The sequence below is a fragment of the Quercus lobata genome, chromosome 1 (assembly GCF_001633185.2).
Source record: "Quercus lobata isolate SW786 chromosome 1, ValleyOak3.0 Primary Assembly, whole genome shotgun sequence".
NCBI lineage: Eukaryota > Viridiplantae > Streptophyta > Magnoliopsida > Fagales > Fagaceae > Quercus > Quercus lobata.
In genome coordinates, this window is record NC_044904.1 from 15,886,797 (window position 1) to 15,911,072 (window position 24,276).

Below are 24,276 nucleotides of genomic sequence, written 5' to 3' on the forward strand. Positions count from 1 at the left end.
TTAAGTCCCCTTTGTCAAACCCAACGGTCCACACATTAAAAGAAAGACAAGGCTCATCTCATTTCTTATTCACACTTTCTCAAAGAAACTAGAACAATCAAGAAACTCCCTCCCTCTCATGGCTATGGGTCCAACACCAAAAAGAAAGAAAACTCTCTCAAGCTCTCTACCTCTCATACTTTTGGGTCCAGCCACTAGGGAAGGTAAATCCTTTCATGCAAGAGTGATTTATTTCTATTTTCCCCTCAAGAACCATAAATTTGGTAAGGATTCTAACTACTCTCACCTTAGAATTCATGATTTCTTCAAGGGATTTTGAGTAATGGTTTTTGTGGTTTGTGAAATTAGGAAATTATGAACTTGCAAATCTATATATTTATAGTGTTTTAAGAAGCTTTGAAGCTGTGTTAGTTATTTTTTGAAGATAAATTAGGTTTTTTACTAATTAATGATTGTATATGATTAAGGAAGTAAGAAAAAGTTAGGGTGAGTACTTCTGATGTTACTACTGGGATTTTTGTTGTATTTAATTTTGTTATAAATGGTTAAATGACTGTATATAAGTGTTTTATAACATGTCTAATGAGTGTATAAAAATCCCCATATGAAAATACCATCATTTGATAATTGTTTGTGAATTTACAAGAAAACGTTGCAAAGCTGTCATTGTGACAGATTTTGTGTTCATGCATGGTAAATTATGTATTAAATTGTATACAATGAATTTGGCTGCTAAGAATATTTCCTATGGAATCTAAGACACATGTGGTTGTTATGGAAGTGGTCTTACAGCATTTGAATCAATATAAAAATAATGGTTTAATTTCTAAGTTGCATGAAACTCTATCAGAACAGATTTGAGCACGTTGTCTTGTATGATTTTTAATAAATTATGGTTTTATACTTTGACTCCAAAAATTCATGATATATACTGGACATACAGAGAAGTGGTTTTGTAAAATTTCATGACATTTGGATGTGTATGGACAGCCCATTTGTATTTTACAAATGAGACATATGCTGCTGAAATGAGCATTAAACAGTAAAGGATAACTCTAACTTTGAGGATTTAATTCTAAAGTTAGGGTGAATGTTTTGAGCTATAAATTAATATTCTTATCTTTTGGTATGTCTAGATCATAGATTAATTTTTTGTAACTTAGTTTGAGGTTTAGTACTCAAAAGGGGGGTTCTAAACCATGCGACGGTTGTATTTATGAAGCTGTTTTTTCCGACGTGTTGTGTGTTACCATATGAATGTATATAGTTACATGACCATGCTTAAAGGATTTTATATTTATGCATGCATTATTGCCCTAACCTCAAAGCACCTTCTGAAATAAAGTTGGCTCTTCTAGATATGAGATTAGTGTGAGAATGTTAGTTTCTCTATGATTTAGTACATCATGTTGTCTGATGAATGTATTTTGTGTTTATGGGAACCTCATTGAGGTGGGATTAAGACTTCCTTGATTTTAAGAGAAAGGCTTTGAGATGAATGTGTAAGTTTATGATAAAGAATAATTGATAGTAAGTAATAAGTTTTGATATTTGGTTTAGGTGTTACCAGTTCCCTAGGTCTAAGCTCCTTCGACTCTAGGCTCTCGGTTCCTCTGTTTTTAGGTAAGTAGGTAAGGGATAAGTTATATGAGCATTTGGTAAGTCATGAGGTTATTTTAAAGTAAATTATGCATTAAAAGGTTTTTTATTAGAGATATGGCATATAAGCATGTTTCAAACAAAGATATGTTCGTGAGCTTTCGAAACTTTATGTATATGATTTAAGCATATTGTTGTCATTACTAATTTCCACGAACATGATGTTTAAAGAAAAGAATGGAAATGCTTTTATTATGAAATGTTATGCAAAATAAAAAATTTCAGTATGATGTAAAAGTATGAAATGTTTTAGGGTTATGTCCTCTGGTGATATAAACTCTGCCATTAGGGGTTAATTAATTTCAGTATGATGTAAAAGTATGAAATGTTTTAGGGTTATATCCTCTGGTGATCTAAACTCGGCCAATAGGGGTTAATTACTGGATTTCCATGAAAAATGTTATCTGTTTGGCCATTTAAAGTAAAGAAAATGGGGCTGCCCATAACTCTAGGCTATTTGAAGTAGAGGAAATAGGGCTGCCCGTAACTCTAATCTGAACAAGGTCTTCTCCCCAATGTGTATGGACAGTAAGGAGGAATAAAATCTTGAGAAGATGTGCCATCAGGCCTCCCAAAGAGGACAATATCATGCACACTAGGGCACCCAAATTTGATGAGGCCTTCTCTGTACAGACTTATCAGATATGGACTAACCAATATGTTATGAACAGCTATATTATTTTATTGATCATGAGAGAATGATTATGTTTAAATGCATGACGAAAAGTTAAAAGCTCTCATGAAAAGAAGAAGTTTCTAAGGAAAAGGAAAGCTGTTCTTTAAAGATAAGAGTTCCTGAAGTTCTTTTGTGCTATAAAGATAAAACTTCTGATGAAAGTACAAGTTTATGTTTAAAAGTTATCAGATATCTGTTCTTATGAAACATTAAGTTTTATGACTATGAAAGTTATAATATTTTATGAGAAGAAGTTTATAAAGAAAAGTTTTCTTATTCGGCAAGATGTTTCTAGTTTAAGACAAAGTTACCAATTATCTGATTTAAGCTAAAATGATTACTGAGCTGTGTAGCTCACCCCTTCCACTCTTTCAGTTAACAGGTTTTATTTTGGAGCAGAGGAAGCCTTAGTCGAGTTTTGGAAGGAGCTAGTTTTAGTTTAAATGTATAGATCCCAAATTTGTATCTGATGTTTAGTTTTGTGGTATTGTGTATTTTAGGATCTAATGAAAGTTATGTATCTTAAAGTATTAAGAGATGTATTATGTGAAATTCTAAATTTGAATAACTAGTGAATTATGTCAATCTTTGAGTACAATGTAGATGCTTTGAATGTCAAGTGATAGGTTATATCAGAAAGAGGGAAGCTCTTGTAAAAGTTAAGTTAGTTCTTGTTAATATCCGGTTTAAGCTTGATATTAGCATGCCGGTCATAGTCACAAATCCGGATATTGAGTTTAGGGCATGACACATAAGGCTTATCACTACTTGATCAAATCAAACAATTTGATTGCTTGATTAAAAATGATATTGTATGATCTAGATGCTTGCTTTAGTCCATAAATAGATTTTAAGCAACTTGCATACTAAATATATAACTAGTTCTTTGCTATGAACTAGTCTAGCTACATCATATAGACGTCTTCATCAAGATTGTTACTAAGAGAAGCTTTCTTGATATCCATTACCATATTTCATCTAAATGAAATATAATGGATAAGAGAATCTAGATAGAGTCAAGCATGACTATTAGTGAAAAAATCTTTTTATAATCGATCCATTTCTTTTTGAATAAATCTTTTCACCACTAGTCTTGACTCTGAAGATTTACACATTCCAATCTATCAATCTCAATTTCTTGTAGACCTATTTGAAAACAATAAACTTAATGCCATTAGGCGCCTCTACAAGTTCTAGACTTTAAATAGAATCTAATTCTATTTACATAACCTTGATCCAATAATCTATATTAATATCATCTATTGCCTCTACATAGGACCAAGGATCAAATTCATATCCTTATGGGATGACTTTACAAGTTTATCCCAAAAGTATGAATTTATCAAGTAATCTGATAATCTTCCCACTATGATATTGTACTAGTGTACTAGCTATATATAGAATAATGTATTGTGGTGTATTTAATACAACCAACTCATTTCTAAATGTATTTTATAGTTATACTACAACAAATTCTGACATTTTTCTTCTAGAACAATTCTACATTTACCTTGAAGATTATTCACATAGTCATTATCTAGAAACTTTGTATTTATACTTTACAAACACCTTTTTTTCTTTATGACTACTAAAATAATCTTCCGCAATTCCTTTTGGATATCCAACATAAACATACATTTTTCTACCTTTTGACTCCAATTTGTCAGACTTCCTTTCTATCACAAGTGTTGTACATCTCCAAAAGTAGAAGTATCATATATACTAGGTTTTCACCCAATCCACAATTTGTCAAATGTCTAAGGAGCAATCTTTTGGAATCAATTTTAGAAAATGTATAGTAATAATAAGAGTATATCTCCAAAAGAAATAAATAAACAGAAATACTTATCATGTACTTTAACATATCTAAAAGAGTCATATTCCTCCTTCATGTATGCATTGACTTAAAGAAGTCATTGGAACTATATTCCTTTACAATAAAGGAACTCTAGGTCATATTATCCTCTAAATAGAATTCATAGACTAGGAACATAACAAAAATAATGGTTCTAAAAGCTCATCTTTCACCAATCTAGAATAACATATAGATTAATAAGACTTAGACATAAGTGCCAAAACATATAATACTAAAGGATGGAAACTTTCTCTTTAAAAGTAAAACATATAAATTTTCATCTAGATTACAATTGTGGACAATGCTTAGCTTTATCACAATGGAGACACTTTCCTTTTGCTCATGCTTTTGAGTCTAATTTCCTTTTTGGCAACTCCTAGGACAACTAGCTTGCCCAATTTTTTGGTATTATTATTTTTCTTCTTACCCTTACCTTTCGGTTAAGGCTTAGAATTTGAATTAAGTCATATTGATCCTAGCCTTGGCTTTAGGATGTCTTCTGTTGTGTAGAACTCACTTATCAACTCAGATAATAATAAAAAATTATTTATTTTCAAAATAATCTGAATTGATCAAATAATTTTAACAAGGATTTGTGGATCATATCCATATGAGATTAACAATTAATCTCTACATCCAAGAATTCTAATCCATTTAAAAATGAAAATATTTTCATAAAATGATATAGAATTTGAACTCTTTAAGCCTTTCTTAACACTCAATATGATTCATACCAAACATCTCACTTAGACTTAATATAAAGTCTAAACCTAGTGCTAACTTTTACATCTCATGTTGTAGCACAATTGAGATAGAAGCCAATGTAACATTTTAGCATCTCAATAAGTCTATGATCACATCATAAGCTACCTTCCAAAAATGCATCATGTATAGGAAATTATGATAATGCTAAATCAAAATATTATGTATTTCAACTCTTTTAAGCACAATGTCCAAAATTGTTTCTTAGTCAATGTGATTCTATTAAAATAGTAGTTAAAGAACAAAATTTATGACAACTTTAATTTGAGACTATGAACATAATTACAAGGACATTATAATTTTGCATCCACAACCATATAATATGGAACCCATAAAAACATATTATATTAGGTGCAACGACAACCCAATCCCACAATTAATATTCCTCGGTAGCGAGGTCATACCAATCACTATGATCAAGCGAGAACTATTCTCATTATTAATGCTATCATGGTAACTCTTAACAAACAAAAATAATTTGTCGCTTTTCCTTTAACCTCTAAGTAATAATAACATAGTTCCCTTGGGAGGTTAACATTACCCTTAGTCTAAGGTATACCATTGCCTAGACTCTATGTGAATCACAAGTAACTTCACAGTAGCGTGGTCGTTCTCAATGTAAAAACACACTTCATCCATCATTAAGAAGTTTAACCTGTAGTACCATGAATTAAACACCCTCCGTAGGGAGCAAGGCATATACGCGAAGGTGAGGTGTCTAATCACACTACTATAAACCGACAATGGAGGCCGTGAGAATCAACCCTTGAATCTCTCTCCCACTAGAAATTTTAAAACAAGTGGATTGTCTTGAAATCATTGTGATCTTATCACAATTTTAACTCTACACATCAAATGTGTTTAATTGTTTAAATTCAATGTGATCTAACTAAGTTGCGTCACAATAGTGTAACGAACATTCATGTAATCACAAAGAAGTTTAACCATGTAATCCGTGAAGTAAATACCCTCCACATGGAATGCAATGCTCCAGGCCAAGACAAGGTATCTATTCACATTACAATAAACTTAACAAAAGGGTCGTTATGAATCCAAAACTTTCACTTGTTATTTGGGTTTTTCTTTAGATTATTGTGATCTCATCACAATTTATAACCTTGCACTTGTTAAAGACTCTACTCTCCTTAGAATCACTAACTAAAATGGAAATCCTAAACTATTTAGGATTCCATGTACTCTAATGGATCAAAAATTAGCAATATAGAACTCTATCCTTAACTTACTTGATAAAGAATTCTAATCTTATTAGAAACTATATAACTTTTAATTAGAGCTTTAATCTCATTAAAACTTTTAATTAAAATAAATTAAGGACTTTGCATCTCATACAAAACCTACAGCGGAAGCAACACAAGGATCTACTTCATTCATGAGAGATAACATGTAACCTTAAATTCTAGAACAAAGAAGAGAAAGCGTATCTTCGTGCAGTGAAATTCAAAAACAAGACTTGAGAATACCTTCCATCTTCATTCCAATTCTACATGGTACCCAAGATGAGTAGTCTCTCAATCAGTTCTTGTATACGTTGATTTTCCTCTGGAAAAGAGAATTCCAAAAAACTTGTAGAGAAAATTTTTTTTTCTCTTCTTTTAATCAAACGTACGTTTAACTACTTTGGCAGTTACTTTATATAATAACTCTTATTAAATAAAAACCGATTATCTAATTGGATTAGCCTTTTGGGCTAGCCAAATTAGGCTTAAGTGTGTGGCTTGGGATGGGACTAAAGGGACTAATAAGGCTCTAGCTCCAATGAGCCTCGGACTTATCTGTCAACTCTTTACAAGCCCAAATTTACCATTAATTATATAACAAGTACCACTATGGAAATATAATTGCACTCTAGGCCTTATTAATAAATTATATCCCAAAACTCTAATATGATATCATTTGACCCCTCCATGAAATATTCATAGTGAACAAAATCATAATAAACTGTTACTTTGTAATAAATTATTTTATTCATTGAGTACTCAGTTTAATCTTTTAGTTATTCATATTTATGAAATCTAATTTCATAAAATATAAATTTTAGTAACTCTTACTAAAGTGGTCAGCCCTGAATAACCAGTTCCTATTAAACTTATCTCAAGGAGATTTTTCATGTCTCTATAGAAAAAGATTATAGATTTCATCTTAAGAATATGTGTTCCCTCGACACTACGTGTGGTTACCCAACATACTGAGATTTTGACCAGTAAACTAGATCTCACTCTTGATATATCAAAGTAACCTACATTCCATGATCGGGTTCACTATCCTCTTAAGATTGAGAGTCTATGAAATTAGAAGTCGTGAAATTAATTATTTATGTAACAGTTGTTAATTGAATAATTAATTTCATAGCGGTTTAGTTCAGTATGTCTTACACACTTAAGACACATCAACACATCAACTAGAAATCTCCACTTTCATGATTAAGACAAACCATCTTAATTGATGTGTTATAGTCCTCGCAAATGAAATGCCCAATTTCATCACCAACTACGAACTATATTTTGAGTTTACAAGGAACTTGTAATTTATATTTTCTGTGACTAAATTACATAAATCACATACAATGCATCTTAAGAACTATGATAATGTCTCATTAGTTCATTTATAAATAGTCTCATATAATTAAATAGTTTAATTATTTATAACATGCCAATAAATTGAATTTTAGGGCATAAATCCTAACAGTAACATGGTGGGAAAGTTTAATTAATAAGAGTTGGAGTTTGAGACAAAGAGTTTAATTAGAATTTATTTTACTTTTTTTGGATAGACCCAAGAGAACAATTTTTTTTTAATATAAAAAAGAATGGTTGTACATTTAAATAAAGAAATTTTATTCAAAATTACACTCTTAAATTATATTAAAGATAATTTGCTTGAAAAATAAACTTTATTAGCCATACGTTGGTTGGTTTTTTTTTTTTTTTTTGGTCATGTAGTAATTAAAAAATAAGGATTAGATGGACCTAAACCTCTACTTTTAAGATAAGGATTAGATGAAATTAAGTTAGATGGTAATCAAATTAAGATTTTTATTAACTTAAAAATTATAGGAGAAGAAGAAGATAAGAACAAAAAAAATTATATATATTTTTTATAGATCTAAAAAAATTGCAATTTTTTACGTGTAGTAATATAATTTTTTTAAAAAAAATATATGGATTACATGGACATTTTTTACGTAGGATTAGATGAAGAGTTTGTATTGTAATCAAATTAATATTTTTATCAACTTAAAAATTATAGGAGAAGAAAAATTATATATATATATATATATATTTAAATCTAGAAAAAAATTACGTAATTTGGTGAAGCCACTTGACACAATCACGATTTCTAAATCTAACTTTTATTATATAGTTTATGATATAAATATATATATATATATATATATATATATATCTTATATATAAAAGCGGCTATGCTGCTATAGTGCTTCGACACTATTCATTCAGTGTGTTTCCACTGTTCATCTACAATGGAAATTTTGTGAGGCACTTTGCCCCTTTTTTTTTTTTTTTTAAGTTGCAAATAGTAGCTACAGTACCAGGAGGCACTGTAGCTACAGTAGTTACAGTTTTTTTTTTCTTCCGTTTGTACTTTTTTTTTCTTTTATATATATTGTTTGACTTACACAAAAACTTTCACAGTATTTTTATAATTATTGAGGTGTTAATTTCTTATAAGTCAAAATAAAATAATAAAATATGAAACTGTGACTAACTACAACTGAAAATAAATGTTTTGTGAAAATGTCGTGACATTTGTTAGATGAATGTGTAAAAACTACAGTACTTTTAGTTTGTTCAAGTGGCACTATAGCTATAGTAGCTACAGTGTTTTTTTTTTTTTTTTCTTTAGTCTTCCGTTTGTACTTTTTTTTTTCTTTTAAATATTTATAAGAACTTGCATATATATTGTTATACTGACATAATAAATTTCACAATTGAGGTGTTAATTTCTTATAAGTCAAAATAAAATAATAAAATATGAAACTCTGACCAACTACAACTGAAAAATAAATGTTTTGTGAATATGTTGTGACACTTGTTGGGTGAATGTGTAAAAGTTACAGTACTTTTGGTTTGTTCAATATGAACTGTTCATCGCTTTTTTTTTTTCCCGGTCATCGATTTGTGCTCTTTTTCTATAGTATTTTTGCATTGTTCATACAGTGTTTTTCACTATTCATCTACAATTCCATTTTGGTTAACCACTTTGTCTTTTTTTTTTTTTTTTTTAAGTTTTGAACAGTAGTTACAGTACCATGCAGCATTGTAGCTACAATAGCTACATTTTTTTTTTAGTCTTCCGTTTGTACTTTTTTTCCCTTTTATATATATCACTGTACATCCAGTGTATTTGCCCTGTACATCTACAGTGTCATTTTGTTAAGCCACTTTGTCTTTTTTTTTTCTTTTCTTTTTTTAAGTTTTTAACAGTAGCTACAGTACCAAGTTGGTTTACTCAACTTTGTTGAGCCAAAATTCACTATTCCACATACAATTTTTTTGGGTTGCCTTTTTGTATATTTTTTTTCTTTACAGACTATTTTAAGTAAAAACACATAGTTTTACACACAAAAACTTAGGAAAAAAACATTTTTCATCCTTTATGTTTGGGATAGTATACAATTCTTCCTTAAACTTTAAAATCATCCAAGCCCTAATGAAAGCTTATGATTCTTAAAATATTTTTTTGTGTAATGTCTAAATTACTCCTGCTAAATTTTAACATCCTAAAAATTTTCTTTACGTATTTTGAGTTTTAAATGATAAAAATTCTTAAAAATATAGAATGATGATATTCAATGACACAAGCCTTTTGTTATCTTTTTTATTTTTTTATTTTTTTTATTTTAAATTCATTAGCACAACTCAGTTGTTTATTGTTGGAAGATGATGATATTCGTTATCATTCTTAGAAATTTTTAAAGAATAGATATATTGTCTTTAGCAAGTAGGTACTAAAAAACTATTATAGTTAAATAAATATTTATATGTTAAATAACTACCCTAACTTTATGGTTGATTAAAATTCTTAAACGAATGAGATTAACTTTTTTCGACATAATTATCAAAATTCTTAAAATTAATGTCTCTTTTGATTAATGTAAATCTTTATATACTTTAAAAATTAAATGATTCATATCTTTGTTTTATAATACAAATAAAATCTAGAATTAACCTTAATTACTACAGTACTTTTTTTCCACGGCAAGCACGTGCCTTGCAGTGCTGCCTTAACTAGTATATATATATATATATATATATATATATATGAGCATAAGCTCTCATTGTAATGCACTAAGACATCAAGAGACAGAGAAAACATAGAGATATAGATGTATTAGTATCAGTATCATTATCAAAAATAAAATGAGGTTGTGGTTGACCCCTAGAATAGAAGAAACTCAGGTATAATCTCAGTCTCATATTTCTTTATCTTTTCTTTATATTTCCTTAATTTACAATAAGAACCCTTTTATTCTCACTCTTTTTTTCTTATTTTTCTTTTGGATGTTTTATATTGGGGTGATTATAGAAATTAAAAGCCAAGGCATTTGAATCGAAACAATGAATTGATTATAATTTTTAATCACTCTGTACTGTATCCTCCTTGGTCAAGGGAAGGTACGTATATAGTTTATTAATGCTAGGTTTAACCTTTACTTCAAAAAAATTCCAAAAACAAGACAAAATACTCCAAAAAAGGCCTGCAAAATTTTGTGTACATATTCAAAAAGACAAATGCATCTTTGTTAGGCTGAAAACTAATGAATCAAAATTATCAAATTATAAGAGTCAATGCATTTAGACATCCTAAAAAAGCTAGCATTAGAGTCTACGACTACGACGCTATGTAACTCAACATTGACATGCATTTAAGAAAAGTAACTTCGACAAAAACTATACAAACACGGCTATAAAAACGCAACTATAGCCTATAGCTGCGTTTTTATGGGCTATAGCTGCGTTTTTCAAATGCCGCTATAGCCCTCTTTTTTTGTAGTGTATGTTTGGTTAGCTGATTCACAAAATTAAAAAGTTTGATGAACTGAAAACTTATGCAATCAAATTAGAGTAATTGTATTTAGATCACGTGTGCGGACACACACACACACATATAGTTAATGGAGCGAAATTAAAAATGACATGATGTAAAGGAAACAAACTTCCGCAAAATTAACACACACATTTACAATTTTCACATGGCCTCCAATCTCACACTCTATCAAGTATATCTCTCAATAGAAAAGTTAACAAATGCCCTAAGGTGTCATTTGGGAACTTATATTTGGATTTTAAATTAATAGATTTTAAATCCATTAATTTTAGGAGTTATTTCAAATCCAAGCATTTTAAAGGTTTATAATCTTTGGTGGATTTTTCAAATCCAAATCCTTTACCTTTTTAAACTTTCCAAACAAGTTATTTGAATTTAAATCACTCAAATCCAAATCCAAATACCCAAATCATGCCATTCAAACACACCATAAGGGTATTGGTAAAAAAAATGATTTTAGAAACTTTTTATAGAAAAAGAAAAAAGAAACATTAACAAGACTTTTTATAGAAACTTTTTTTAAAATATTTTTCATAAAAATGGTAGTATTAAAATTTTCCTAAAATGATCCATTAACAAATGCAGTAAGACTATAAGAGCATCCGTTAACCGAACTCTTTCTTAAATTACCAAGAGCCTTGTAACTTAACTGATTAACACTTCCTGGCATTTCTAAAAAAAATATTCAGGTTTAAATCCCTCCTCCAATTATCGAATTTTATATGTATATATATATATATATATATATAAAGATTTAATGATAATTGCATCAAATAAACGTGAGGTATCATAATGCGGTTCCTAGTTCCCACCGCAACAATGGCAAGGTCCCAACTAATGAACTTATTATCACCGTCAATGTCCAAGAGTAATTGAATGAGTACCTGATTCAACGGAAAAAAAAAAAGGAGTACCTGTCCATCTACGACAAAGACAATATATACAGGAAGCCAAACATTATTGAACGAACAATCAACAACCAGAGCCGCCCTAGACATTTTGGGGTTTAAGGCGAGAACTAAAATTGAGTTTTTGTTTTTTTTATACTTATGTATTAATTAAATTAATATTTATTTAATATTTTTATATTATAATATATTTCATTTAAAATCTATTTTTTTTACCTTTTGAGATGCAAATTGACTAATTAAATCTTTGTATTCAAGTTCTTCTAACATCTTCTTGTCAATCAATAATATAGCTAATCCACTTAATCTTTCTTGAAACATTATCGATCTTAGATATGATTTTATTAATTTTAATTTTGAAAAACTTTTTTCTGCAGAAGTTACTGTAACAAGTATTGTTAGTAAAATCTTATAAGCAATGCATGTATTTAGAAATGAATCTAATCTTTTTATATAATTTAGTATGTCAATTGGAGTATAATCTTTTATTTGTAAAATTTCTTTTAAAACTTTTAATTCTGAAAATAAATCTAAACCATCAATATCATAATAAACATCATGTTTGAGAAAATATTCAAATTTAAGATAGTTTTTTTTTTGTAAACTATTATAATCTAGTATATATATAATGTCATTAACCCTTCCATTCTTTCACGATTTTTTTTTTCCTTTTATCCTTTTCCAATAGTGTACGTGATAGGGACACCATGAACGGTTAGAAACGAAAAAGACAAACAAAAAATTATTAGAAAATTAACTTGGTAAAATTTGCCAGCTATCGATGTCGGTGCAACCATGGCAGCAATGAAGTAATGACAGACAATGCATGAGCCAATAATTGAAAAAAAATATAAATAAATAAATCTAGGACCGACTTTTATATGACAAGTTCCTGCAATAAATCTTGGTCCCATGCATAAATATGCCACAAACGTGTTACACCTGCAATACAAAGAAAATGAAAGAAACAAATCAGGAAAAAGAAAGAAAGGACAGCATGATGTGCATGACATGCATATTTATATTCTTTTAAACAGGGGCGGCACTACAGCCCCATGACATGCATATTTATATTCTTTTAAACAGGGGCGGCTCTACAGCCAGGGTTCGAACCCCTTTGGCTTTGCCCCAAAAAAAAATTATATATAAAATTTTTATTTATTTTTTTTGTTTTGACCCTTAAAATAAAATTTTGAACACCTAAAACTAAATTTTGTTTAAATCCAATTGAAATAAATTTGAAATATGATCATAATAGTGCTATTTTCACAATATTTTTACAATAAAAATTAAGTGACAAGTTGTAATTGACTTTTTATCTAAACTCATTACTGACATCATTTTTTTACATACCTTTAACAACTTGTCATCTAGATTTTATTGCATAAATGTTTTGTCAATAGAACTACTCTTAAAATTGCTCATTTGTTAAAAAAATAAATAAATCTTCTCTTTGGGCTCTGGTTTACTTTACTGTTGAGGGCAGAATAAAATTGTTTTTTTATTGTATTTTTCTTCTTTATCAACAAAAAATTACACTACTTGTACAACCAACTGATCTGTATTTACATCCATGATTCTTTTCTTATTCTCTCTTTCTCCCTTCTATATTTTCTTTCTATCTAATCAAGTAGTTTGATAAGTGTTCTACAATTTTTCGAGTCCAAAAAGTCTTTTAGTGCATGCTCCAATTCCAAGAGAATGTCCACATGTGTGGTTAAAAATTCATACACTTCAAAAGCAAAATCTTATATAAGTTACTATTTATTTTCCTTAGTTTAACGTTTACTCTCTGACCTACTCTTAGGTGTATTTCTATTCTTCTTTATCATATATTTTTATTTAATTGATATTACATATGATTATAATAAATTTTTATTAATTTGACAAATATTATGATTAGTTATTTATTTTTATTTATTTATATGCATTCTATCGTTGTTTTCTTACCGATTTTTAAACTATTAATAATTTTTTTAGACTATTTTACAATATAGTTGTATTGTATACTATTTAAAATACGATGTTAGATTATTGCATGTAATATGACAATTGTATATACAAAAAAATAATAAAAAAAAATAATAATCATTTTATTTTTTACTCCCCACAACAAAATCTTAACTCAATACACTATTGACACCTCTAAAAGAAAATTTTGGAGCCGCCACTGCTTTCAAATAATCTGGCACAACCTAATTAAAGGTAACTAGCCATTGAGCACGCGCTCACGTGCGTGCTCAAAGGTTCTTCTATTTTTTAGTAAAGGTTAATAATTTACATCTATTATAAATTAAGATTACTATATTTTTCAATTACAAAAATACCTAGGAGTATGATGAGTTATGCATGGAGAAAGGTTACTAATTTTAATATTTGGTACAAACGCATAACACTCATCACACCCCTAGGTATTTTTGTGATTGAAAAATGTAGTAATCCCAATTTATAATGGGTGCAAATTATTAACATTTACCAAAAAAATAGAAAAGCCTTTCACACACATGCTCTGAGGCTAGTATTTTATAAGTTACGTAACATTTTTTATGAAGTAGTAAATTAACAAGGTTTTTGTTAAAGGAAATTCTCCTAAAATGATCCTAAAATTTAGTAATTATACATCCACTTTTTTTTTCCCCCTCCTTTTTGGTGTTGTTGATGTTGTTCTTTTTTTCAAATTTTATGTATGGCGGTTATCATTTTTTGTCTAATCCTAAAATGTAGTTTTTTAATCCTAAAATTTAGTCATTTACTACACATCCATAACATTAGTAAATAAAAGCTTAAATTTAAAATTTTATGGCAGGAGATACACGTTATTTTTTGTGTTGTTGTTCTTTTTTAAAAAAAAAATTAATAACATTTATCAATTTTTGTTTAATCCAAAATTTTAGTTTTTTAGTCCTAAAAGTTATCCACTTACTACACATCCGTAACAAAAGTTAAAAAGAGTTTAAATTTCAAATATATCAACAACCTTTAAAACTGAGAAAAAGGTACGTAACATTTTTTATAGAGTAGTAAATTAATACTTATAGAAAAAAATGTAAATTGAATTTCACATAGAATTATACAAATGATAAATATAGTTTCTGTTACAAAAGAATTTTTTTTATGTGAAGTTTGAGAACAAATGATAAATATAGTTTATATAGTCTTCCCATACTCGTCCTTGAGAACAAAACCGTGCGGGCTTGGCTCCCCAAAACGGACAAACAGCTTGTGCTGTGGGTGAAAAATCTCCCCACAAAAAGGCGCTTTTGAGGGCAATGCCCATCAAGAGTATTGTCCACTTTGGGGTGGGGTGGGATTGGCTTAGCCATATCCCAGACCTGACACCCACACGGTTTTGTTATCCCTGTGCAAGGCACTGCCCTCAAAAGCACCTTTTTGTGGGTTAATTTCCCGCACAAGCTGTTTGTCCGCTTTGGGGAGCCAAGCTCGAACGGTTTTGTTCTGCAAGCGCTTGGCGCAAGCATGAGTGTACCACTACTACATGTGTAAAATTTATATAAGTAAAATTTGTGAAAAATGATCATCTACATTTAGAATTGATTTACTTTATAATTTAGATTAAATATTATAAACTTAAAAGTGTGTAGATTACTAAATCATTTTAAATTACGTTTCAATTTGTAAACCTTTATATCAAAGAAATAAAGTTTTAGTAGTGAAAATCCTATTTCAAATTTGTAGTATAAGATCACTTTATAATTCTTTTTATCCTATACATTTACCATTCTTTTAATTAAACAACTAAAAAAAAATACTCAATCTGTAAAAGAGAAGAGAAAATGATAATTAAACAACTAAAAAAAAAACTCAATCTGTAAAAGAGAGAGAAATGAGAAGTAAATGATATTTCATCGTAATAAAAATTTATCGGATAATCCTAGAATACAATAACTTCATACACTCTTGAATTTTAAAAGTAATTACTCTTATTTCTCACTCAATTAGCAAAAAGAGAAAAAACCAAAAAACAAAAACAAAAACAAAAAAAAAAAAAAAAAATCAATGATGGAAATGGTATAGACTAAATCTCAAATTGCCGAGGTATGAGTGAGAACCACCTTATAAACTTCATCCAATCAACTCCTTGTCCAATTACTTGACACCTAATACAGTAATACTAACTATATTTAGTAAAAGAAGAAAAAGAAAAAGAAAAAAAAAATCTTCCACATGCGTCGGCATTTAACTTATCTAAAGTTTATTATCCGTTTGTACGATTTCCGTGTTATAAATACCGACTCCATATGTTGCAACTGTGCCTTCACCACCCAGTGCGCTCAGCCTTAAAAATGCCCACCATGGCTTGGACATGGATCATACTCTCACTTGTTTTGCTTGCTTATATCCTAGTACAATGGAAAAGCAAAACCAAGAAGAAGAAACTACCTCCTGGTCCAAGAGGGTTCCCTATCTTTGGGAACCTTCATATGTTAGGAGAATTCCCTCATCAAGATCTTCATCGACTAGCTCAAAAACACGGTCCTATCATGCATTTGCGCTTAGGGATGGTACCTACTATTGTTGTCTCATCCCCTCAAGCTGCCAAGCTATTCCTTAAAACACATGACCTTGTTTTCGCTAGTAGACCACTTAATGAGGCTGCAAAGCACATGTCTTATGAGCAAAAGAGCTTGGCCTTTGCTCCATATGGTTCTTATTGGCGCAACATACGTAAGATGTGCACCCTTGAATTACTTAGCCACGTCAAAATCAATTCTTTCAAATGCATGAGAAAAGAAGAGCTTGACCTATTGATAAAGTTCATTCAAGAGGCAGCACATGAACATGTTGCTGTTGATCTCAGTGCCAAGGTTTCATCTCTCATCGCAGATATGAGTTGCCGTTTCGTGTTTGGGAAGAAGTACATGGACAAGGAGTTTGATGAGAGGGGATTCAAGTCTGTAATCCATGAGGCTTTGCAGCTAACCGCAACTCCTAACTTAGGTGATTACATTCCTTATGTTGCACCCCTTGACCTTCAAGGGCTAACTCAGCGCATGAAGGCTGTGAGTAAGATCTTTGATGCCTTTTTGGAGAAGACCATTGATGAGCATGTCCAATCCAAGGATGAAAATAAGACCAAGGACTTTGTTGATGTCATGTTGGGCTTCATGGGATCTGAGCAATCTGAGTACCGAATTGAACGGCCGAATATCAAAGCTATAATCTTGGTAATTATTCAAAGAACTTACATGATATTAGTAAGGAGTCAAACACATCATATATCAAATCGTTAAATTAATAATATAGTCAAAACTGATTCTTTATGTTTGTGTCGAATTAATTGTATTAGGGAAAAAAAACGATTCTATATGTTTGTGTGTAGAATTCAATTATGTACTAAATATAATCTTGTGTATACAATATGATTTCTAATTATTTTTTATTTATACTATCCTACTATCTACTTAAACACTAATTTTTATAAGAATTAATCAAGTTGAAGCTCAAGCGGCATCATTTGCTAGAATCAAAATTTTATTCTAGTGTAGTTTCTTTACCAGTCGATCCCAATAATTTTGGGATTAAGACTTGTTTGTTATAATTTTCTAACAATGATTTTCTTACAGGATATGCTTAACGCCTCAATGGACACTTCAGCAACAGCGATTGATTGGATGCTCACGGAACTAATCAGGCATCCTCGTATAATGAAGAAAGTTCAAAAGGAGTTGGAAAATGTGGTGGGCTTAGAGAGGATGGTAGATGAATCTGACTTGGATAGCTTGGAGTACTTGGACATGGTTGTAAAAGAAACCATGAGGCTACATCCAGTAGCACCTTTGTTGATACCTCATGAGTCATTGGAAGATTGCACTATCAATGATTACCACATACCTCGTAAGTCTAGACTCTTAATAAATGTATGGGCAATTGGGAGAGACCCAAGTGTTTGGACTGAGCCATATAAGTTTAATCCAGAGAGATTTGTTGGGAGTAACATAGATCTTAGAGGACATGACTTTGAGCTTATCCCATTTGGGTCTGGGAGAAGAAGCTGTCCAGGAATGCAATTGGGTCTAACTGTGGTTCGGCTAGTGTTAGCACAACTTGTTCATTGCTTTGATTGGGAGCTTCCTAATGGCATGTTGCCAACGGAGTTGGACATGACCGAAGAGTTTGGTCTCTCAACTCCTAGAGCCAAGCACCTACTTGCTACTCCTACTTATCGCCTTCATAAGTGACAATGTGTTCTTTTTGGTTTTTGTTGTCTAGACTACTAATTAAAGTGCCAGTATGAATGTCTAGATTTGTGGTTGTTTACTTCTAGTGCATTTGCTCATTTTGTGGATCATATTTTCTGCTGTACATACCTATCATGTACAACTCTATAAGCTACCATATGCCTGGTGTTCCTTACTCATGGAAAAGTGTCGAAGAATTAATTAACCTTGATTTTACATAATTTAATTTTGAGGTTTGTTTTGCTGTTCCTCTTATACAACCATACATGCATGTGAGAAGATCCAAATGCTCAAATGCGTCGGTAAAAACTTGATGGAAGTTCCTGACGCACTTTATCCATAAAGTCAGTCCACATTTCTGCTTACTTGTTACAATAATACTTGAATGATAAAATTCATTATTTCTTAACAATTTAACAAATGGGATAACTAGTAGTTTATGATTGTACTGAGCTAAGTGGTCCTAAGTTTGAAGGAGATTGTTTCTCAAATAGAAGAAAGATAAAAAAAAGTTTGAAAGAGTGGGTTAAACTAATGGTTTCCAATTTTATATGATTAATTTCTTTCTTTTCTCTATAGAAATTTTAGACCCAAGGGAGTCAATACCGTACCAGAGGTTATACCGGTTTGGCCAACGGTACAATATATTTCAGGTACCGGTTAATACCGGTGTACCATTTTGGGTTTACAAATATACATATAAAATCCTATATATATATAGATATATATATTTGCTGAATTTAAATCCTATGTCTTTTAAGTATATTTAGGCCAAATTCATCATTATCTTTATCATTCTACAATGGCCCAATCCATTACAAATAGAAATTTTAGACCCAAGGAAGTCAATACTGTATCAGAGGTTGTACCGGTTTGGCCAGCAGTACAATATATTTCGGATACCGATTAATACCAGTGTACCGTTTTGGGTTTACAATTATACATATAAAATCCTATATATATATATATATATATTTGCTGAATTTAAATCCTATGTCTTTTAAGTATATTTAGGCCAAATTCATCATTATCTTTATCATTCTACAATGGCCCAATCCATTACAAATAAATCTAAATTATCTAATCATTATATTAAAATTTTAAAATTTTAAAAAAAACAAAAAAAATCAAACAAGTGTAAAAGGTCAAACATCCCACCTAACTCTCATGTGAATTTTGAATAGAATTTAATGCCTAAGTTTATGATTGTACCAAGCTAAGTGGTCCTAAGTTTGAAGGAGATTGTTTTTCAAATAGAAGAAAGATAAAAAAAAGTTTGAAAGAGTGGGTTAAACTAATGGTTTCTAGTTTTAGACGATTAATTTCTCTCTTTTCTCTATAGAAATTTTAGACCCAAGGGAGTCAATACCGTACCAGAGGCTGTACCGGTTTGGCCAACGGTACAATATATTTTGGGTACCGATTAATACCGGTGTATCATTTTGGATTTACAACTATACATATAAAATCCTATATATATATATATATATATATTTGCTGAATTTAAATCCTGTCTTTTAAGTATATTTAGGCCAAATTCATCATTATCTTTATCATTCTACAATGGCCCAATCTATTACAAATAAATCTAAATTATCTAATCATTATATTAAAATTTTAAAATTTAAAAAAAAAAATAAAAATCAAACAAGTGTAAAAGGTCAAACATCCCACCTAACTCTCATGTGAATTTTGAATAGAATTCAATGCCTTAGTTTATGATTGTACCGAGCTAAGTGGTCCTAAGTTTGAAGGAGATTGTTTTTCAAATAGAAGAAAGATAAAAAAGTTTGAAAGAGTGGGTTAAACTAATGATTTCCAGTTTTAGATGATTAATTTCTCTCTTTTCTCTATAGAAATTTTAAACCCAAGGGAGTCAATACCGTACCAGAGGCTGTACCGGTTTGGCCAACGGTACAATATATTTCGGGTACCGGTTAATACCAATGTACCGTTTTGGGTTTACAACTATACATATAAAATCCTATATATATATATATATATATTTGTTGAATTTAAATCCTATGTCTCTTAAGTATATTTAGGCCAAATTCATCATTATCTTTATCATTCTACAATGGCCCAATCCATTACAAATAAATCTAAATTATCTAATCATTATATTAAAAATTAAAAATTAAAAAAAAAAAATCAAACAAGTGTAAAAGGTCAAACATCCCACCTAAGTCTCATGTGAATTCTGAATAGAATTCAATGCCTTAGTTTTACCACAACCACACATTACTTTCAAAAAGAATAAACACATCCCACACATTTTGAAAATGCACTGAGAAGCCAAATGCTCAGAATCGAGAAGTCTGGTCTCTGGTGTTCATGAGTGGAGAAGAGGAGAAGACAAAAAAAAAAAGTAAGAATGAGAGATGCAATTTAGCAAAACGAGGCCATAATGTAGAGGTAGGCTTTGCCAGAACTTCATCATTGTCTCAGTGTCATGGATCTATAGGTTTTTGCAAGCAAAAATTAGCTTCAAAGAGGTAATACTTGTTCTTAAATGATTTCAGCCGGAATGACCGAAACGCCCCAAAATGGCCAAAATCACCCGAAACAGTCCAGTATAAAAACCGGTACGAAATGGGAGGGTCACTTGTACCGGTTTGGTCGCCGGAACGAGATATTTCGGCCGTACCAACTGGTACGGTATGAAATCGTCTCCCTCGATTAGACCTAGTGATTATCAAACATTAGAACTGTCCATACAAATAATTATTAGATAATTTGGAAGGAGTATAATATGGATTGAGTTATCTTAAGCTTACCCTTGGTCAAATGGAGGTTTTACAAAATGGGCTTGAAGCACTTTTAAAACCCATAAACCTATTACCAAACTTGCATACAAGCCTTGATATATGATAAACCAACTCTAAAAATCTACTTTATCACCTTAATTCTCACCCAAATTGCCTCCAAGCATGGAAAAGCTTGTATGTCATCATTTAATATTTATTAACATGACCCGTTAAATTTAGAAATTTTAGGAGGGACCAATCCCTTCAATTCAATAAAGCAAACCAAGTATATAGTTTGGCTAACCAACTTACCCAATTTGACATCAAACTAGATTATTGCAAGATGAAGCTCACTACTCAAAATTTTCATCCTCTGAAAAAATCCAAGAACCGAAAGCCTTCCTCTCTGCCTAAAATGGATCTTAATTAGATGAAGGCTTGAGCCTCTTTAAAGGAATGACCAAGCAAAAGCATTAATCAAGTTCCCATGTACCTTATTCATTTAACTGACTCATCTACCTTTTTCTTTTTCTTGTTCTCTTTTTGATGTTTTGGACACACAAGTATGGCTCTCTTTTTCACCATCTATTTTTTCAAACACACCCACATTTTAAGCAATAAAAGTAATTATAATTTATCAAACAAGTTTGGTATTAATTGTTACTGTGAGTAGTTGTCTTTTTGGGACCTTAAAGCACATATTTAGCCATTATTACCCACAAGTGTTGATGGAAGTAGTTTATTTTTCCATTTTGGACATCGGTACAAAAGGTCAACCCTATGCCAATACGTTGGTTGGCTTAGTGGTAAGGGTTTGGGTCAACATGTCTCAAGGCATATGGGTTCGAGTTTCCCATTAATTAGCACCATGTTACAGCTTTTTATACCCCCCTTACCAGCTGTTTACTTAACTCATTAACAATTGTGGTGTGGGATTTTAACTCAAAAGTAGTTAATGTACTACTATGGTCACGCTCAAGTAGAAAAGCCACATTGAACACCCCTTCTAACCATTTTTTATTTACAAAAAAAAAAAAAAAAAAAAAAAAAAAAGGCAACCCCATCTACACACAACACAAGGTAAGGTAGCAAAAATTAACCTAATTAACATTCTTAGTAACCCCACTACGGAGTCGAGTAGCTTAGTCAAGGAAACCATGCCACCAAAAGCATGAAGATCACGGAAAGAAGAACCATCGATCCCAACATGCAGTCCATAATATAGAGCTGAACCACATAATTCTCCACCGTAGCACGAGTGCAGCCCGAATTATGAGATGGTGAACCCTCAAACTACCTTATTGTATGAAATGTTCCAAAGCATGCAGCAATCTCAATCTGAGCTCGCCAAATTCGTTCGACAAATTAAACAAACTAAGTACTCAACTAAAAAGCTCAGATAACAATAAAAAATGGTTCACCACCTCAAGAAGAAGCAGCAAGAGAGAGCATCCAACAATGGTTTGCAATTTGTCACGCTTTTTGCTATGGTTGCGTTGATTGAAACAAAGTGAGGTAAGTTCCCTAGAGAACCCCAACATTTCATTCGTCGATCCCCTTATCCAGCTGAGCTGCTGAATAAACAGTATTGATTCAAGAAATTCGTAAATACACAAATCTCCCCCTTTTGCATGTCATCTATTATGTTGCTTTTCACTTAAAAAATATATAAAACCCAAAAAAACAAAAACAAAAAACTGTAATGTTTGCTAACTTTTCGATAGGGAACTCAAATAATGTTTGGGCAGTCTTCCTTCCTTGGTGACTGAGAGCTATGATGTTTATCCAAATGGTTGAGTTGTTGATTTCTGCATTGGCTTTATTTTGTGCTTCAACTTCAAAAAACATTTGTGAAGGAAAAATGACACAGGCAACCGCTTTTGCATCTTGGGACAAGTGACTGAAGTATATAGATGCTGTTGGAGGCTTATCTGGAGAGATGGGACGACGAGAGATAGAGAGACCAATCATATCATGAGTCTTACATCATCTATTCTGTTTTTGTGTATGACTGAGTGCAGAGCTCCCATGGCACAACTATAGAATATATGATATAATTCTTAGGCATGTCTATCGCGAAACTCACAGATGTGCGTATCTTTTCGTCTCACAACGAAAGCAAATCGACAAGAATGGGAAATCCTATATAACACTTGTCCTAATTTTTTGTATATTTTTTTTTTTGGGGGACATGATAGTGGTGAAATAGAAGAGGGAAAAAAAAAAACAAAAAACTAATAGAACTATGTGCATGTAATGTTAGTTTATTATGGTGGCCTAAGAGGCCCAATAATGTATTGTAAGCTCATGTAGGATTAACCCTATCTCATATAGTTCCTCTATATATATATATACTACTAGAGTTCATTGTGATAGACATGAGCTTAGTCGTTATTTGATTTGTATAAATATTACAAGTATTAAAACTCAATTCTAGTTTCTTCTTTTTTTTTTTTTAGAGAGTTTCAACCTATGGTGTCCGCTCCTGATGATTGCTCTTTATCATCAGACCAAGACACCAATCAGTTTTTTGTGTAGGCGGGTATTGAACCCCAGATCTCTTATATAACCATCAGAGACTTTACCAGTTGAGCTAACTGGAACCCACAGTTCCTTACTTTTGAAACACGTGTAAACCTGACAAAATGTACAACGCTTATGAATAAACCATTCAAAGAAAAAATTCCCTCTAAGTTTTTTTTTTATTTTTGTATTACTTTGTACTTTATATTTTTAATAATAGTTTAAAGTAGAAACTTATTAATCGTGGATACTAAAATATCTATATAAGAATCGATAATAACCGATTAAGGAGTTGTAAAATTTGTTGTGAAAACAGTTATGTTTGTTGCATTACTCTTATATTGTATTGTATGGGAACGTTTACAGTAAAACTCACCTGTTTGAACCTCTAACAATAGAAAAGGTAGAAAAGAAAACTGTTTAGAAAACTTCAAAAACAAACAACTTAATTTCATTGTAGAAAACTAATTAACTTTTGTATAAGGTTTTTTTTTTTTTTTTTTTTGAGATGAAAGATTGAAGACTTTTTTTTTTTTTTTTTTAAATGGCTATATCAAGAAGTACATAATATTATGGTGGGATATCCTCCGTCTAAAAACTTATGCATATATACGTGATTATTATTTTTCTCTTTTTTTTTAATATATAATACTCTTAAATTTTTTTTTTTTATTAATACCATTTTTCTTTTGGTTCCAAATGATTTCTTTATCATCCACAAATTTCTATACGACTCCATCATTCTAGACAATGATTGTTTGAATCAAAGTGTACATGAATACCATACAATTCTCCATTAGTTATATGCACCCTTAGCATCCATCTCTCTCTCTCTCTCTCTCTCTCTCTCTCTGCAACA

General features: G+C 30.7%; 1 protein-coding gene and 1 long non-coding RNA gene across 3 annotated transcripts; both read left to right on the forward strand.

Moving 5' to 3' along the window:
- Positions 1 to 2,920, forward strand: LOC115981922. 2 transcript variants are annotated; one of them, XR_004089484.1, is made up of 3 exons: positions 1 to 263; positions 1,561 to 1,623; positions 2,711 to 2,920. It is a non-coding gene; the product is annotated as an uncharacterized LOC115981922 (long non-coding RNA). The 2 variants fall into 2 exon arrangements; XR_004089494.1 differs by lacking the exon at positions 1,561 to 1,623.
- A 13,307-nt stretch (positions 2,921 to 16,227) lies between these two features.
- LOC115980849 (cytochrome P450 CYP736A12-like) lies at positions 16,228 to 18,227 on the forward strand. Its single transcript, XM_031103062.1, has 2 exons — positions 16,228 to 17,133; positions 17,533 to 18,227. Exons 1-2 carry the CDS (start codon positions 16,252 to 16,254, stop codon positions 18,145 to 18,147), a joined length of 1,497 nt encoding a protein of 498 aa, XP_030958922.1. The 5' UTR covers positions 16,228 to 16,251; the 3' UTR covers positions 18,148 to 18,227.
- The last annotated feature ends 6,049 nt before the right edge of the window (positions 18,228 to 24,276 follow it).